At 47.6% G+C, this 20,001-nt stretch overlaps 1 protein-coding gene across 9 annotated transcripts in view; it reads right to left on the minus strand.

Moving 5' to 3' along the window:
- The window catches only part of FRMD4A (FERM domain containing 4A), a 577,190-nt gene that overhangs the window by 131,234 nt on the left and 425,955 nt on the right, over positions 1-20,001 (minus strand). For all 9 annotated transcript variants that reach the window (XM_064479529.1, XM_064479532.1, XM_064479533.1 and 6 more), the window contains one exon: positions 3,761-3,855. In XM_064479529.1, the coding sequence (XP_064335599.1) occupies positions 3,761-3,855 (95 nt within the window). The remainder of the gene's footprint in view (positions 1-3,760; positions 3,856-20,001) is intronic.

Consider the following 20,001-nt stretch of genomic DNA (forward strand, 5'->3'; position numbering starts at 1 on the left):
TATTTTAAGATCAAATTTATACTAGGCTCTTACTTTGCTTCAGAATGTTTTAAAGACTGCCAAAGTGTGTTTGTATGTATCTGCACAGTTCGGATCAGTCACAGACACCCATCTGCAGGCAGACCGTGGAGACACTGTGGGTTTGGTTCCAGACCACTGAAACAAAGTGAATATCACAATAAAGCAAGCCACATAATTTTTTGGTTTCCCAGTGCATATAAAAATTACACTTATACTATACTGTAGTCTATTAAGGGTATAATAGCATTATGTCTAAAAAGAAAAACCCAACGTACATACCTTAATTTAAAAAATGCTACCCATCACCTGAGCCTTCAGGGAGTTGTAATCTCTTTTGCAATAGTAACATCAAAGACCACTGATCTGTGATCATCATCACAAATATAATAATAATGAAAAAGTTTGAAGTATCGTAACAGCTACCAAAACGTGACACACAGACACAAAATAAGCAAATGATGTTGGAAAAACGGCACCCATAGACTTGCTCGACGCAGGGTTGCCACAGACCTTCAATTTGCAAAAAACACAGTATCTACAAAGTCAGTGATGAAAAGCACCATGAAACGAGGTATGCCTGTCTATCTCCTTTTATTAGTGCGGAGCTATTAAAAATGAAAGGGGTTAAATGCACCTGAATCCGGGGACAGAAAAACACATTCACGGTGAAACCGGTGAAATCTGAGTAAAGTCTGTAGTTCAGTTACTAACACAGCACCCATGTTAACGTCCTAGTTTTGATAATTATTAACATGGTTGGTAGGAATATTAACGCTAGGGGTATGTGACAGCTCTCTGTACCATCTTTGCAACTTTTCTGTAGATCTAACTATTTCAAAATAAAACGTTTTTAAAATTAAATTAAAAAAGAGAAGGTGGAGCCAGTATTAATCCTGACAAACTGATTAACTAACAATAGAAAAAAAAATATCCTTGCGGCCTTGGACACTATTAATGAATATGACTTAGGGGTGAGGACAGGCTTGGAGAATCTTCCAATTTCCTGTGTACATTCTGCTTTGTATTTCTCTTCTCCAGGCCCATCCAGATCCCACAAAATGTCATCAACAGCAATTCATACTGAAAGACTCGTTGATCACGTATGGCCTCAGAGTCTCATATTCTGCTATTAGGGATGGTAACACAGCTGCCAACACCTGTGCAGCATTTTACAGCTTACAGCACCGTCTAAGTTAGTCTTGTTTGATTTGCATTAGGAAACAGGCAAATACATGGGGTATACCATGAGTTGCAATAAAGGATGAAAATTCGCTTGCATTTTATTATAAATGATGCAGAGCGTAGCACCTGCAGAAATCACACACACACACACACACACACACCATGACACAATGCACACGCATAATTTGAAAACACAGCTATTAAATCACAGTTATTAAATGATCAGTGTGAGGGCTGGGGGATCACACGGTAAGGCTGGCGGTTACTGATATACGATCGCTGCCCTGGACCAAGCCTCCCCAACAGGCACCGTGTTGTGGTGACAGCTTTCATTCACCCCTTTACCACCAGGAAAAGGAGAAAAGTTCAGATGACCAGAGAGGTCACCAGCCAACGCCTTTGGCCCCAGGTGTTGTCAGTCCATGACGGACTCTGCCCTGAGTCACAGCCACCCCCTGCCCCCACTTGCTTCTGTCTCCTCGTCCTGGTTGCTGGGAGGCCTGGTTCCCGATTTCCTCGGGGCCCCTGACACTCATTGTTTCCCGGTGAGTCACACCCACCTGCCACCTCTTCGCCAGGAACCATCTGCCAGGTGTAGGTCTTTTGCACTGATCTTGGCTGGCTGCCTGCCACTCCCACAGGGTGGGAACCTGCCCACCCAGACTTGGGTGAAGAGGATGGCGACGACCGCTCTTCCTCTGGACCATGCCGGAAGACGGGTCATATCCTCTTCCCACTGTCCCCCACAGGGCTCTCCAGCTGCTAGCTCCACCAGTCCAGGGAGAGGGACCCTTTCCTCCAGCCTGGCCGCATACACATGCTTCTCCAGCCAGACCAGAGAACCAGGAGCACCCAGACCTGGAGCTGACAGCCTCCCTTTGACGGGACAGGTGAACAACGCTGTGCGCTTTTGCTGCTCGGCTCTCTTCTGGGAGGAGAGCAGCTTTCTCCCTGACACTCACTGCCTTCTGGCTGGTGCTGTCAGGGCTGTGGTCTGAAACCTTCAGCAGGTGACTTCCTCCTCCTTGGCCCAGGACAACCAGCTCATTCTGACTCCTGTTCATTCAAAAGGGAAGTGTAATCGGGACTCAGCTTGAGTTCACTGCATCTTTTATAAGAATAAACGTACTTGGGAAATGTGAATAATGCGGTATGATTCATTGAAACTCTCGTTTCCTTCTAATTAGTGAAAAATGTATGAGTAGCAATGGACGGGGTTTACAGGGATTCTCAGGAGAAAGGGTAGAAAACATCTGCATTTGTGAAAGGAGTTATTCTTGATGTATATTTGTCCTAGAGCATTTTTTAATGACTCTGCTGGCTCCTTCCCACCACGGCCCTCCAGCTCACAGCCCTGATCCCATTTGCCGGCAAAGCGCTCTTTCTAGAAGCGACCACTCCAGCCTCCCCCCTGGCTCAGTGCACTATGGGCCCAGGGCTGGGGGCTGGCCTGTTACTCCAGGCTTTCTTGAGGCAGGGTGGCTCTCCTCCCAGTGTGGTTCCCTGATCACACCACCACCTGAAAGGTCACTAATTTAGAGGGCGCTCATCTGCCCAGTTTGCCCAAGACAGTCCTGATTCACATCCCCTTCACATACAGGGTCCCGACCTAGACACTAAACCCTAGGGCCACGCTGTCTGTCTGCAGCTCCTGGAGGCTCCTCACACAGAACATCTGATCATTTCTCCTACTGACCAATGTGGATGCCTCTGGTCCTTGCTTCTGAGCTTGTCCTGCCTCAATGGTACCATCTGATTGATGGAGCATAAGCTCCCTGTGCCATCTTGTCCAGCCACTAACCTAACCCTGACTCATGAGAACTTTAGAAAGCCATCTCTGTAATTCTAAAGACTTGGAGGAGTGTGTGTGCGACCAAGTGTATGTGTGTACACAGAGGAAAGAAAATTGTGAAACATTTGCTTAGAACAGCTTATTTTTATCTAGGAATCTGTGCAGGTGTTCACTGTACTCTTTTGCTGACAGTGTATTAAGAAGGAAATTGAAACTTTAGTAAAGATATTCCTTACTTGTGTTACAAAACACAGTATAGAGCCAAGCGGAAAGCCAAGGTACTTTTCATCAGGTGTGTGATCGGAATTTTCGATTTTTTATATTCTATTTCAGCGTCGACAGTGAAACTGCACAGATACCTTACATTTTAAATTTATCATCAAATTCACTTCCCGCTATTGTTATTCTAACACTGGAGAGAAATGTTTCACTTCCAGAAGTTTTCATTTAACTTTAATAGAAAACAAAACCCATACAAATCCACTTTTTTAAAAAAATAAACATTCGGTTCTGAACACAAGCCGGCTTGATTATAAGAACTAGTTTACCTAATAATTTCATAATATTAGCATCACCCTAATTATATCCTTTGGCCGTTCCAGGCATGATCACAAGGCCTTTGAAATTCAGATGATGAACTGGGACTGACCCTGAACCACAAGACCCAAGCGGCCTGCAGCTGCCTTCACTGCTGACAGTTGAGACAGTGCGATTTCGGGTTCTGTATTCTCCCTTCAGGTTCTGTGAGCGCGTGGGGGCACTTACGTCTCATCTGTGAAGGCTATTCCAAAGTATTCCTTCTCCTTCAGATTGAAATGAGATGCCACGAGGTCAAGCAGCTCCTTGGCCAAAAGCTTGGGCTGGAGGGAGAACAAAGCGGAAAAAGAGTAAGCGATGAGAGTTTACTTTCCCTAAAACGTGCAATCTCAGGTTTACACAATTTTTTGAAGGGAATGTCTCAAAGCTCAAGACAGTCCTTACAAATGGCTTTTATAAAACCCAAAGGAGTAGACAGTGAGGACAGGGCCACCAGTGGATTGAGACCTTCTGCCCTGTTTCCTGGTAGTTTGTCATATCAACAGATGGTACTTGATCACTGGCACGGCTGTCAAACCCCACAGCCCTCCTTCCCCACATAGAACATTTATATTGAACAGACAGGCAGATGTCTTGTTTAACAAATATATAAATATATACACACACATGTATGCAATAAATGTATTACTATGACATATATCAAACATATGTTGTATAACACATTCATGTTATATAATACTATAATTATGCTACTATAATTGACTTATTGTAGAACATGATAATAAATATATATATTTAACATACACTTATATAGTATTAGCTATGTGCCAGGCCCTGTTTCAAGCACTTTACAAACATCACCTTCTTTAACTTTCATCACAGCCCTATTAGGTGGTTCTATTATTAACCCCATTGTACAGGGAGGAAACAGGAGCCCAAAGATAAAGTGTTGTTTAAGTATTGGGGCTGGGATGTGAATCCTGGCTCCAGAGACTGCCCTAGACCACTCTATATGCTCCCATAATTTAAAATGCAAGCAATAAAAGTACCTTCCTGCAAGAAATGCTAAAATCAAGGCCAAAGGGTCTTGGAAATAGTATTTAAAAAATAAACTGAAAATTTGCCTTTCCAAAGGAGAACAGTTTTCCTAAGAATGTTTTTCATCAAGAACTCTTTCCTAGACATCTCTGCCCATCTAAAGGAGGGTGCCCGAGCTTTAGGCATGAAGTCATTGCAGCTGTCTGCATTATCAATACATCAGTCACTCTGGTCTGTCACTGCTGAGATGACTGCAGACCTCCAGGCTCAGAGGCTGGGGAGGAGGGAAAGGCTGAGGATGGAGATATGGGCCTAAAAGGGAACAGTTATTTCTTCATTGCCTCCCGGGTGAGGTATGTGCAGACGCACGGACTTTACGACAGCCACTCTGTTCCAGGTGTACTCGCTGGATGTCTCCAAGCTCAGAGCAAAAACAGATTAGAGAAGAGACAATGTGTGTGTGTGTACATGTGTGTGCATTTATGCACAGTAATATACACTTCCTGGGCTGGGGAGGGATAAATTGGGAGTTCAAGGTTTGCGGATACTGACTGGTATACTAAAATAGATAAGTAAGTTTATACTGTATAGCACAGGGAATCATATTCGATATCTTGTAGTAGCTTATGGTGAAAAAGAACATGAAAACGAATATATGTATGTTCATGTATGACTGAAGCACTGTGCTGTACACCAGAAATTGACAGAACATTGTAAACTGACTATACTTCAATAAAAAATATGTATAAACATATATATATATGTACACACACACACACACACACACACATTTCCTGAGAATATTTCCTGTTCTGGTGGTTACACTGCTGCATTTCTCTATTAAAGAGGGGGGAATAACACGTGAATCAAGAGTTACATGGCAGTTTTAGAACTACCATTTGATCGAACAATTTCACTTCTGAGTATTTATCTGAAGGGAAATACAATTAACTCAAAAGGACATATACATCCTCATGCTCGCTGCAGCATTATTTACAACACTCTAGACGTGGAAGCAATCTAAGTGTCCACCGATGGATGAATGGATAAAGAAAATGTGGTATTTATACACAATTGAGTATTATTCAGCCACAAGAAGAAGGAAATCTTGTCATTCACATCAACATGGATGGACCTTTTTTTTGTACTTTATTTTTTAATTTTATTTTATTTTTTAAACTTTTTTTATTGAGTTATAGTCATTTTACAATGTTGTGTCAAATTCCAGCTTAGAGCACAATTTTTCAGTTATACATAAACATACATATATTCATTGTCACACTTTTTTTCCGCTGTGAGCTATCACAAGATCTTGTATATACTTCCCTGTGCTATACAGTATAATCTTGTTTATCTATTCTATACGCCTGTCAGTATCTACAAATTTTGAAATCCCCGTCTGTCCCTTCCCACCCCCCTCCTTGGCAACCACAAGTTTGTATTCTATGTCTATGAGTCTGTTTCTGTTTTGTATTTATGTTCTTTTTTTGTTTGTTTTAGATTCCACATATGAGCAATCTCATATGGTATTTTTCTTTCTCTTTCTGGCTTACTTCACTTAGAATGACATTCTCCAGGAACATCAATGTTGCTGCAAATGGTGTTATGTTGTCAGTTTTTATGGCTGAATAGTATTCCACTGTATAAATATACCACATCTTCTTTATCCAGTCATCTGTTGATGGACTTTTAGGCTGTTTCCAACATGGATGGACCTTGAGGGGATTATGCCAAGTGAAATAAGCCAGGCAGAGAAAGACAAATACTGTATGGTCTCACTTATATATGGAATCTAAAACAAACAAAAAAACACTTCATAGATACAGAGAACAGACTGGTGGCTGCCAGAGGTGGGGGAATGGGTGCAATGGTGAAGGTGGTAAAAAAGAGAAGCAGAGAGTTGCATGACAATTTAGTTTTTTATTTCACTTTTTTTGCGCTACCATGGACTGTATTGTGCCCACTCCTCCCAAATTCATATGTTAAAGCACCAGCTCCTAAAGTGATGGTATTTGGAGATGGGGCCTCTGAGAGGTAATTAGGTTTAGGTGAGGTCAGAGGGCAGGCCTTCATGATGGGATGAGCGTCCTTATAAGAAGAGATACTGGAAAGCCTACTTGCTCTCTCTCCACAAGGCGAGGACACAGTGAGAAGGCTGCCATCTGCAAGTCAGGAAGAGAGCCCTCCCTGCAGCCCGACCAGACGGGCACCCAGATCTTGGACGTCCAGGCTCCAGAGCTGTGAGAAAATCCGTGTCTGTTGTTTAAGCACCCGCCTCCACGTCTGTGGTTTTGTCATGGCAGCCCAAGTGGACTAAGGCAGGTGCACTCCATTTAATTCAACAAACATTACCGAGTGTCTAATATGTATAAAGCACTAGCCAATCCTGCAGGAGGTACAGAAAGCACGCAGCACGTAGTACCTGCCAACAGGACCTTAGACTCCCTTCGATGCACAGAGTAAGAGCTAGTGTTCATTTCAAAAAGCCACAGTGTGGTTCCCTCTTTGCTGCCTCCTCCTGGGCTCCCAGGGTGGCAGCCTCCAGGCTCCAATCACCATCAATTTACCAGTGAAACCAGCTGGAAACGACGAGAGTGGGTCTGAAACACGGGCAGTGCTTCCTTCCCCCAGAAGACGTAAATCAACAGGAGAATCCAGCTTGATAAACCAACACCTTCTAACAGTCTATCCTTCAGTTCACACTAAAATTTGAAGAAGTGAAAGCACAATCTCTGTAACCGATGGGCAATTCAAGACTTTATGTAAGACGCTCCTTCATAAAGAGTAGGAATCTACACAGAGGAAGGCTGGGAGTGAATGTGGCACATCTCAGAGCATCACTGATAAACAACAACATAGAATCCAAGGTGAGGGGGCTCTTGAAGCCTCAGGCTGTGTTTGCTATGAGATGCTGCAGGCCATGTTGCCAGCATCACCTCTACCCCTAGAAGGTACCTGGCTGCCCAGATACAAAGCGTTTAAACGTTGTGACCAAATGTAGGGTAGCAGGCTGATTTTTACACTGCAAAGTACCGTAACTTATCCGTCCAAATGCTTGCTGTCCCTTCCACAGCAGTCACAGCGGATCTAAAATGCACAGACATTTTGGTGATCTTTCGGGTTTGCCTTTGAAGCCTGGGTCACATCTGTAAAAGCATCCTCACTGGTGATAAGCCTTCTTGTGCTCAGAACAGACTGGACTTTTTTCAAATGTCAAAAGTCACGTGAAGTCAAGTCTGGTGAATGGTGATGGGGCGGAGAGGAGAGCACACTGGATCAAACTGGTTTCATAAAATGAGGTGCAATTATAAAGTCATTCTTTGCAGGTTCTTAGGGGTTATGGTGAGGGTTCCAGCCCAAACCTGGAAGTGATGGAAATAAGATTCCCTTCTCTTTGAGAGTTAAACTTTAAAGCCAACATCTCAATGGAACCAACCAGGGATACATAAATTTACCCAGGAAGAGGAAAAAATTACTCTCAGGGCTAGAATAACAGTTTACCTATAATATAACTAAAAATAGTGATGGTTTCATAGAATGGGCCCAGTGAATGAATAGGGTGTGTGGGGTGGGGGATGGAGAGGAATCTGGGAAGGGGAATGAGCTGGGGAAACAAATGAGGTCTTGGCCAACAGGCTTTGAATATTTGAGTCCCAGCGGCAAGGCCTTTTCTATGGCAGAAATGCAGGCATGGGGCTACCATAGCCAGTCATGTGAAACACTCCTATTACCTATGGAACTCCCCTTCTTCTAATCCCATGCCTTCCAAAGAACTTGCTGAGGTCCTACATACGGCCCATGTCCTACACACAGTGCTGAGCAGTCTCCTACATGACCACATTATCATCTAAAATAAGACTGTCATTCCTCTGCCAGTGATGGTGCTGAGACTTGGAGATGTCATGCAGGCTGCCTCCCAGCAAAGCCATGATTCCAAATGAAGTCAGACTGGCCTCACAGGCCACTTGAACAACCCTTCTGCTGTCTCACCTCTGTGGTCTCTACTTCCTGGGTTCGTGAGCCCTGGGGTCTCTGTCTCTGCCCTGGGTAAGAGTTGTGTCACTTACTTGAAACCAGTACATTCATATTTTATGTATTGGTACTGATTTATACATCTGGTACTTTGAACTTGGTTAATGTGAGTCTTCAACCAAGGATGAAAAATCAGGTTTCTGAGCTGCAGAGCTAGGGAACTGATTTGACATGCTGAAGGATTCACCAGAATAATGGATGCCACCCTAGGAGCCTCATGGACACTGACTTTTGGCCTCTCCATGGTGACATACCACTATGACTTAGCCTGTTACCACAATCCTTTTTATACTGGAATTTCTATAGTAAAATACCATTTTTTCTTGGTGACTCATACACCAAAAGCAACTAGAAGGCTCTGAGTGTAACTGAGTGGGACCCTATAGGGCTTTCCTTGGACAGACCCCTCCCCTATATCCTCTGTAGCTCCTCTCTGAAGGACCCAGATAATAGTAACTTATGCAGATTTCCTGAGTTTTCCAGATGTTAAAAACCACCCCCAAGTGGAAGAAATTAACTACTTGATGATCAGGAGCACAGAACCCCCAGACCTTCTGGTGCCTGAGGACTGATCACCATCAACCAATCAAGAGAACTGTGCACAGCTGATCACGACCTTGGCCCGCCCCTCTCTCAGCTGGCCTTTAGAAATGCTCAGCTGAAACCCTCTGGGGAGTCTACGGCGGGGGCGCGGCTTAAGGCAGGAGCCACTGGTTCTCCTTGCTCAGCCTTGGGATGAACCTTTCTCTGCTCCAGACTCAGATGTTTTTGTTTGCTTGGCCTCACGTGCATCGGGCACAGGAACTTGCGTTCAGTAACGTAAGCCATAGCAGCATCTCTCGAATAAACTTTACCATCTCCCACTGACTCTTTTCAAGGATAGCACCTACTTGGATGCATGTTTTGGTTAAAAAAATGTTACAAAAGGTTAATCCCTTTACTTCATACAACAATTACTACGGATCCCACGCACCACTCTCAATAAAGAAAAGTCTACATTAATGACCCACGATTTCCACACGGGGAAGCACAGGCATCGAAGGGGGAAATGACAGATGCCAGAAGATACTGAGGTTAGAACTGCTGAATCTGAAGTCCCTTTAACAGGCACGCTCTTTCTTCCACTGACTGGCCTGAGGTCTGCCACCCACCTGACGGACGCGTGGCATGAGTGAGAAATAAACATCGTTAAGTCACCTTGACGCTGGGGTTTGTTTGTCATCACAGCATAACCTGGCTTATCCTGACTGATTCAGGCACCCAATCTGTAATTCCCTGTATGGTAGGTTTCAAACCATCGAAGGCATCAGCCTGCGATTCCTGATCTTGCAAACTAAGACAGTCCTACCTAGAGGAGATGGTGATTAATGAATTACATCGTTTCGGACATTTCTTAAGCTCATTTGGTGAACGTTGCGGGGTAAGCAGAAACTTTATGGTATTATGCACTACGAAGGGATGTTTACAGAATCTGCTGATTATAATTTGCCAGTTACTTGTGCTGTAAACATTGGTGGGGCTTTGCAGGATCGGGCTGGGAGGGAGGCCAGCCAGGCAGCCGGGAGTCCAGTCAAGTTCCATGGGACAAGCCTGGCCGGGGCCTCAGTGCCCATGTGAGCAAGGCATGTCCTGTGCGTCTTGGGTTAGAAACAGCCTGTTCTGGGTCACTGGCGCCATACCGGCCCCACGAGGTCGCACCATTTAAGACTGACTTCCTCTCAGCCTGTAATTAACTTTGTTCACTCAACAGCTTTTTTCCTTTTCTTTTTCTGTCTCAGATTTTTTTTTTTCCATTTGTCCTTCTAAGCTTTTATTCCTCCTTACATCTGACAGATAGAATCTCTTTATTTACAGACTCTGTGACTCAGCCTCCCAGATCGGAGTTCCCAAGGGCTCTGGACTATTCCAGTGGGAAACCCAGCACCTACCAGCACAAAGGGTTCAGAGCAGGCCTGTCTACACTGCCTTCTGAGGTGGGACATGATTGGATGGTAACAATCCAAAGAACACTTCACACGGGCATATGGCTATAAAGTGCTCAGGGCACATTCTCATGACGATGACTCTTCCAGGCGATTTTGTGAGCTGTTCAGGCAAAGCCCGAGGAGAGCCATAGAGGATGAGGTGGTCCCCGGCCCCTCTCCAATTCTCCGCAGAATATTTTTACCACCCCTGACATATTCCACTATCACTTTGCACTTGCCAGGGATACATACCAGAAGGGTGCTCTTGGACAAAGTCTAACTTCTCTGAGCCTCAGGGTTCTCATCTAATCAGTGATGAACTAGATTGATGAACCAAACTCCTGCCCTAAAATATGATTCTCTATTCTTAAAATGGATTATTAAATTGAGTTCCTTCCTTCCCTAAAACCTGCCCAACCTTCTCAAGGGTCGAGTCACTCACTCTAAAAAACTTGGCAATCATTCTGCACGCCCCCTTCCCACCCACCTTGATCCGTTAAGTCCATCAGTGAACGTATCCATCTTTCTTACAGAATCTCGGGCAAGTTACTTGACCTCTCTGTTCCTCAGTTTCTTCACCTGCAAAATGGGGATGATGACCATATACCTTCACAGGCTGCTACGAGATTTAATGAAATAATACTGATCTGCGTGAGGTGCTTTGAGCAAGTGCCTGGCACAAAGTGAATGTTCTCTGCGTTCATTTCAGATCCTCATTCTCTCACCTGTGAATTGTTACAATAACCTCCTACATGGTACCAAGTTGTAAATGCCAGTCTGGTATTTAAGCTCCTCTTTGAATCTAGGCCCAGTTTACCTCTCCAACCTCACTTTTGCCCAATTCCCTCCAAAAGCACTCATTTCCGCTCAATCTACTTGTATCAAAGTAAATACTGATCTCATTTCTATTTCCAAATCTGTGCCCACACCGTCCTCTCTTCTCTCCCTTACTATTTAAATTTAATCTTGCTCAAGGCCCACTTCTTCCAGGAAGCCCTCCCTGACCATCCCACCTCCAAATGGTCTCTTTCTCCTGTGAACTCCTACAGAATTTACCAGTGTGTCTATGAAGTATGTCTCTGTATCTATGAAGTGTTGTTTTATTTTTTGGATTCCGTATATGAGACCATACAGTATTTGTCTTTCTCAGCCTGGCATATTTCACTTAGTGTAGCTTAATGTCCCTCATTCACCCTTGGCATGCATACTTCTGTGTTGTGGTAAATTTATTCTAATTAAAACATTTTTTAAAGTATGAAAATGCACATAACATAAAATTTACCATCCCAACCACTTTTAAACACATAGTTCAATATTGTTAAGGACATTCACATTGTTGTACAACCAATCTCTAGAATATTCTCTTTTGTAAAATAGAAGCTCTGTCCCCATGAAACATCATGTCCCCATCCCCCCTTCCACCAGCCCTGGCAACCACCATTCTGCTTTCGATCCTGATGAATGTGACTATGCTAGGTACCTCATCTAAGTGCAATTATACGGCATTTATCATTTTGCAACTGGCTTATTTCACTTAGCATAACATCAGTGAGGTTCCCTCATGTTGTAGCGTGTGTCAGAATTGCCTTCTTTTCTTTTTTTTAATGGAGGTACTGGGGATTGAACCCAGGACCTCACGCATGCTAAGCACACACTCTACCTCTGAGCTATATCCTCCCCTGCCTTCCTTTTTAAAGGCTGGATAATATTCCATTGTATGGATGTACCACCTTTTGTTTATTTATGGATCCATCAGTGGACCCCTGGGTTGCTTCCATGTTTTGGCTTTTGTGAGTAATATTGCTATGAACGTGGAGAATCTCCTGTGACATGACTTGCTATGTACCTTGTCCCCCCCCCGCCCTGCCCCCACGGTACACCCACATCCTAACTGCGGGGACCAGTGACTACTGCCTCACATTACAAAAGATGTGATTACGACGTCTGAGAGGAGGCGCGTACCCTGGATTACCCAGGTGGACCTTAAATGCAATCACATGGCTCCTTCTGGGAGTGGGGCAGAGGGAGTTTTGACACAGACAGACACACAACAGAGGACCGTGTGAAGGTAGCAAGAGGCTGGAGTGACAAAGGCCCCTGATGAGGAACGCTGGCAGCCACCAGAAGCCAGATGAGCCAAGCCCCAGACTTCCCCTCAAGCCTCTGGAGGAAGCACGGCTCTGTTGACACCTTGACTTTGACTTCTGCCTTCCAGAACTGTGAGAGATGCCTCTGTTGTCTTAAGCCCCCACGTGTGTGGTGACTTGTTACGCAGCCTCAGGAAACAAATACACACCCTTAGATGGAGGCTAAATGGGATTTCTGCTGGGAGCCCTCTCTGCACTCTCTTTTTACAGTGCCCTGGCCTTCCTGGGCAAGGGTGTCACGTAGGGAAGTCCAGGTGGAGCAGCCTTTGTCTGGGAGCTGACCCTGGGCCAGTCAATCACAGCGTGGGCTTCAGTCAGTGAATTCTCCCCTCAAGCCCTGTCCTGTCATCCACCATTCCCTCGGGGCAGCTCACAGATTCTAAATAAATGGAATTGCCACTTCTGAATAACTGCTTTAAAAAAAAATTAAAACATCAAACGGCTCCCATTTGTGCTTTGGGAGGACCCACGGCTGGGAGACGAACGCTCCCCTCTCTCCTCCTCCCCAGGGCAGGTTTGCGCCATTCGCTTCTCGAGCGCACAGGGACCGCCAGGCTGCGGGCGGCTCCCCGCACCCCGCCCCCGCGCCCACCCGGTGGATCCCGGGAAAGAAGGGTGATTTCCCCGCCCCGGGGGCGTGGCTGCAGCCATGGAGACAGCAGAGTCGGGCGCTGAGAGTGGGAAGAAAGCGTGGTCAGTGCAACCTTTCTTTCCAACTTTTCTGAAAACCTGGAGAGAGAGAGAGGGGAGTTAAGAGGGGCAGCTCAGAATTACCAATGCCTGAGCATGCGGCCTTTGTGTTTCCCGGAGCAGCTGGGAGTCGGGCTCCCGCTCTGCTCTCCCTCCCCCTCCCCCTCGGGGCTTGGCAATAAGCAGCTAAGCACCCATTGGCTGTTCATTCGTCCTGGGGAGGGGGCGCCGGTGATGGAGAGAAAGCATGAGGCCATAGCGCACACAGAGCACACAGAGCGGGTCTGGCCGTGCGCCCCCGCCCGGTCACCCCCTTGATGCTCCCGCTGATTAGCTGCGGAGGCTGGCTTCCTTCCTGCCTGCTCTGAGCAGCCCCGGGTTCCCTGGCTGGGGGCAAAGGGTGGGGTTGCTTCCTTCATGCAGGCTGATACACTCTTCTGGGCTCCCAGGCACCCCAGGATAGGTAGGGGTGAGGGTGGAGGTGTCCCAAAGCTCAGAGGGCTCTGCCAGAGGGAGCATCTCTCCACCTGGGAGATCCCCCTCCAGCCTGAACCCCAACTTGTAGTGGACAGGAGACCTATGCTGTGCCTCCAGATCAGGAGGGACCAGGAGCAGAATATCTCAGCAAAGCTGGTTCCAGACACGGCCAAAACTAACAGTTAATGTTTACTGGGTGCAGCCTCTGTCCTGGTGTAAGACTGAGCCAATTCTGACCAGGGAGGAAGATGCCAGGATTAGCTGAAGCATGGAGAAAGGAGATACTCGCCAAACGCACACAGCTAGTAACCACACAGCTAGTAACCGAACCGGCAGGTTTAACTCAGCAGTAAGGGTGGAGGTCACCTAGGAATGCTAAATTACATAAAGAGCCAGAGGCACTGGTTACCCAACTCACTTCACTGACAGGGCAGGGAACCTCAAGGTTCAAGAGGTCGGGAAGAAGCCTGGCCACGGACAAGGGAGGTCACCTTAGTGACCAGCACATGAAGGGCCACTGCTGGTCCACTTAAATAGTTGGTTTCAGAAAAGGCTGCAACCATCTGAAACCGGAAAGAAAGAAAACAAAAAGGGTGTCAGTGACCTGGGGGACCCCAGCAGGCAAAAAGCTGTCCCTGTGCACACCGCTTCTAAGGTCCAGGTTTCCCGGTCCCTCCCCAGCCTGCCCTCTGCTGCGGCTGCCTCTCCCACCGCCAGCACCCCGGCCTCTGCGGGCCACCCCCTGCCAGGTTCTGGGCTGCATCCTTCACTCCTACCATCCCATGTCGTCTTCCAAGCAACCTTGCACTGTTTCGTGGGTAAGGATGGTGGGGCATGGAAATGCTAATCTGTCTAAAGGTCACAACCCCCCAAGGGCACAAGGGGCTTGAGTCTGGGACTGACTCCCAAACTTTGGTTTTAAACACTGGGTGCAGATCCAGCAAGTGACAAACAGCACAGACAGGAGGCATTTGAAGCTGCTTTTTCTAAACGCGATAGAATTTTGCCAGACAGTGTGTTCCCAGAGGGCAGGGATCAAGTTTAACCGACATTTACAGCCTTGCCCCTGAGCACAGTGCCTGACACACAGTAGGTGCCTAATCAAGATTTTTTATTGGTGGACTGGGATGGACTGAAGGATCATTGTTTGACTGTTAACACCAGCCTAGCAGGAAACTGACCACAGGGAGGGTGAAACCTACATGCTCTCTTGCAGGCTGGCTGGAGGCACAGAACCGCTAAGCAGAGACTGTGGTACCACTCGGGGCCGGATGGAGCCAGATGCCCTACACCAGATTCAAGAGAGTCCCTGGGTTTCAATGGGATCATATACCTCCAGGCATCCACAGACTCTGGCCGTGTTACATGCTTCGGCAGAGTCACCTGTATAATCAGGAAAGGATGTGCTGTGTCCAGGTTCCTAACTCCCGCTTTGCAGTGCATCTCTTCCTCCTACCTGACTTCTCCTTCCCGCCAACTTCCTTTAAGCTCTTCCCTCCACCTCCTCCCCATTCTCCCTCCTTCCAACAGACTCTGCCACTTAACCCAGGATGAGGGACTTCCCGGAAACAACCCTTCTGGTTTCCCCATTGCTCGACCCCTCCCTTTATACTGTTCCTATATATTATCCTTTATACTATACTAATATGCTCCCTTGTTCTCTCATCTTATTTCCACCTCGTTTCTTCTACATTTTGCTAAGATACACCCTGGTCCCAGCGTTGGGAAAAGTTGGGGCTGGCATCAGTCTGGGAAGCTGAGTCTTTCTCATCCGTGCATTTGAATGATGCCCAGTGGGAAGGCTTTGACAGGCGCACATAATTATTATTCCTCCAGAAATGCAAAGTGCCTTTGCCAGCCAGCTGGGGAGCCTGCTGTATTCCGGACCTGCTCCCCTGGGGACTCGGGGCGGGAGGCAGGTGTTCATCAGGGAGCGCCTGCTGATGAACAGTAAGCCCCAGACTGCAGTCTGCTCGGGGCAATGTCAGAAGGACTGTTTCCAGGGTGACCCCCCCCCCGCCCCAGCCGACAGCCACTACACATTAATGAAATGATAACTGTGTCGGGGAGGCAAAAACACACAAAGACACGCGGTACTCCACTTGCCTTTACCGGGTCAGGCTGACAGGTCTGCAGCCTCAGTTCTGAGACATGGGGGGCAAATAGTCGGGATGCTCAGATTTGTGGGCTTCATCGTCCATGGGCATGGTCTACAACTTCTGTTTTTTCCCCTTTAACTCCAAGCCTGCCCTGCCTACTTGGTTATGACCCTAGCTTGTCTGACCGTGAGTAGTAATTGACTATTTGGGATATAAACCACTCATACATTCACTGCGAGGTGAAGTGAGTTCTCCAGGATCAAACTGGCTGATTGGTCACCTTTCCCGTGGGCCCAATGGCACCCAGACCAATTCAAACTTGAGGTGTTCATAACACTGAACTATTCCCTTTGCTTGATGTTCAGGGAAGAGGAAAGAGGGCGTTGTCCCAGGGCACAGGAAATCGGAGCTTTGAAATTAACTCTATGTGGTCCCTAGGAGGCCGTGGGCCTTAGGTGGGGCTGAGTCATTCCAGCTGTCAATTTTGTAGTCTGCGATGTCTACGAGTTCCCAGGAGTTTCATCAGTAAAGGAATCGCAGGGCGGTAGAGCCGAGAGGACGAGTTGGGGGAGAGCCAGTTCCTGGGACAGGTGTGCTGGGGGCTACCTTTCCAGTGTAACGTACAGAGGGTGGCACCTTTGCTGAGGGCGTGGCAGGTGTTCAGAGAATATGCCTTCATCACCAGCAAACAAACCGGACACAGAAAGCTGGCTTTAGCATGATGGTGGGAAGAATGGGGACTTGTGGGGGTGGGGGGGATTAAAAATATATATGATGCCGTGACTGATCCATACGCACATGCTGCGACTGATCTTAATGTACATGCCCCGTTCATGCAACCCACCACCACTGGGCTTGGAAACCCCATTGTATTTGATGTGCAAACTGACCAGCGTGTATTTTCACTTTGAAACATTGGGCCAGTAACATCTACTTCCTACGTGGCTGTGAGGAGTCAATATATGATCATTTATAAAGTACTGGGTGCACGAAAGGTGCTGAAAAAAGCAGGCTCCCCCTTTCTGCTTCCTTCAGTAACTGAATCCCTGTACAAATTACTTATCCCCTCATCACTTTGACAAGGACCCACTCTGATCGGAATATAAATCCTCTTTTGAGTGAACTGTTCTCTATCTCAGGAGCCATGAATAAATCATCACTAGGCAGTAAGGAGAACAGAAAGCAGACGAGTTCCCTTGGAACTGAACTCACTGGGGTAGACCGGCCCTAAATAGCACCTCGTCTCGGCTCCCAGCGTCTGCCCAGGGATGCCCGCCTCCGTTCACCAGAGTGATTTACTGTCTCACGTGGGAGCCTGCCTCCTGCTTCTCTGCGGTTAAAACGACATGGACCGACCAGAAGAGAAAGAAGTCTCTCTCCCGCTCCAGGGCTGTAACGGAGACAGGGCACTGGCTTGCTGATGTTGGCCAGCATTTTAATTTGGAAGTTTCCCAAGTCTCCTCCCTGCGGACCCTTTCCCCATCGCTCTTGCAAATTGCCAGCAGGTACAAACTACAGAGAAACCTGGGCTCTACCGATGATGTCATTTTCAATATAATTAAAAAGGCACTCTCGCCGGGGTGGGAGAGATATGAGAAAGGGCCCAGGCTGGTGTCCCAGGAGGTGACAGAAGGGAAGATCAACTTTTGGCTGAAAAATATTTATTCCTGAAGAGCCGTTTCACTGCAGTCAGACAACAACGAGGCAGAAAGCACTGCAGCCCCTCCCGTGCGCCGTGCTAATTAAGTGGATGAGAACAGATGATGTGCCGCGGGGTCCAAAGAAAAACTGTGTGCTTAGAATACCCTCATTCTCCCATAGGAAATATTATTTTATTATTTGCCTACATTACCCCCCTCCACCGCCTTCGAAGAGGCTTGGATGAGGTTTACAAAATTTTAAATGGTATCAAATGGTGGGGGGTTCAAACCCTACATAAGACTGAGTCCATTGAAGGTGCTCAAACACGTGAAATAAACTAATTCCTGCCGCTGACGGGGCTGCACAGGCTTTGTTAGCAGACCCCAGAAGCAGGCTAAGTTCACACACACAGGCACGCCTTTAGAAGGAATTTGTCATATGGTTCCATACAGGAGGGACAGTAGATTGCACGTCTTCAACATGTTCCCCAGGGAGGACAGAAATGCGGCTACTGTGCACCGTTTCAGTTTAGTCCCCAGTGAAGCCTGGGACACAGGTGCCCTTGTCTCTCTGCTTGGAGCAGATTTTAAAGCCATCTCCCGAAACCTGACGGGAGACTCTGGGAAAGGCTTTATGTGAGATTTATATACGTAGTGAATCTGGCCAGAGGTTCTGGAGGTGATACTTTATTAGGTTTTTTAACACATGCTGACGTCAGCCTTTAGGCAGCTTGGCACTGACGTTTGGCCTTGATTCTGAAGCCAAACCACAGAAAACATAGGCCGCCAGTCCCAATTCAGGCAAAGCCAACAGCCTCCTTCAGACTGATAAGGCCAGAGGAAGGAATCACATCCAAAAAAATCACATGCGGAAAAAGCGGCAGCAGGTGAACTGAGCAGGTGCCCCGGATCTGAGAGAGTGAATGGGAGGTGCGGGTACAGTTGACCAGGGGCAGGGATCGGTCCGGGTCTGCATCTCCTCCCCAGCAGCTCTGCAAGACACCCGGAGGAGATGGGCCCCGGGGACCCCCACGCCAGGGGGTGGGTGGGAGCGCGGGAGGGAGATGGTGGGCCCCCTCTGCTCCCCTGGGTCTCAGGGGCCCCACTCTCCTCTTTACTGCTGGGATCTTCCACTGTGTATCTGCTTCTGTGGCCTCCCGGCCCCTTCCTCCTCCTTTGCTGTCCCAGCTACCTTTTTAATTCAAGACCCTGCATGGCAGCCACTCTGCGGAGACAGCTGCCTCAATCTCATCCCTTCCCCTGGTTGCCCCAGCAGCACGATGGTGGAGCTCATGCTCACTGGGTCCATCAGCCTCCCCTCAAGCTCTGGTCCCACGACTTGGGCATCCCTGCTCAAAGTCGGTTCCTCCTCGAGAACGACCACATCTAGGGAACAGCATCTCCTGTATCTTTGTTTCCAGAGCCTGACCCAGATGGTCAACGTTAAATGACTGCCCGGGGGAATCAATGAATCAGTGAATGGGTGAATCCATCCATCAATCAATGAACAGTGAGGTGCAGGAAGGATCTCAGCAGGAGAAGCCTTCAGAATGATAAAAGCCAGTCCTGTCTCCTGAGTCCTGTCCCAAGTCCCGTCCCCAGGCCAAGGCCCTTCTCAGTCATCACACAGGCCTTGAGCAAGCTCAGCTCTCCTGGTTCTAACCTCCACCAGATTCCAGTGACTTCCAAAGCCAGCAAAGGTGTCTTTCTCAGAGGCATCATAGAGCCATCTGCAAGTGCAGGGGTCTCTCCAAGTCCACTGGGACTCTTTTGGAGGAGGGTCCAGCTTAGGGCCAACACCTCCTCTCAGTGTATTATCCTGTGGGCCCCAACTGCCCTTCCTAAGTGGAGCTGAGAAAGTAGGGGGGATCTGTCAGAGGGATAAAGGAAAACCAGAACAACGCCGTGCATCCCTGTCTTTGCTCTTGTCACCTGCCTGTCTCTTCAAGTCAAAATCATCCCATCAAAATAAACCTGGGGCCTGGAAGGGCCACCTGCGATATTCAACTTGAAGACTCTCAGGGAGATGATTCACACGCAGTGCGGGAGACCCCCCAGACCCCCTCCCGTGCGTTGCTGAGTGATGACTCATCTGGGGCTTGACCCGGTGCCGCCACAGCTTCCGTCATCCACTCTTTGTCTGAAGGCCCCACATACGTTTCCCTGTGTAGAGGAGAGTCAATACACTTTACATTCTTAATAGCGGGTCAGTCTGGAGAGAGAAATCATCACAGGCTGTGACCCCGTGGCAGCGATGTCACTGGTTGCTAGGCAGGGTGTCCTTTGGGGAGGGGAGCTGTCACTCCTGGCAGACCCTGTGCCCCCTTTCCTCCTCTTGGGGTCAGACTCTGGCCCAGGTCACAGGCACAAAAGAGATTTTGT

The sequence above is a fragment of the Camelus dromedarius genome, chromosome 26 (genome assembly GCF_036321535.1).
Source record: "Camelus dromedarius isolate mCamDro1 chromosome 26, mCamDro1.pat, whole genome shotgun sequence".
NCBI classification, from domain to species: Eukaryota; Metazoa; Chordata; class Mammalia; order Artiodactyla; family Camelidae; genus Camelus; species Camelus dromedarius.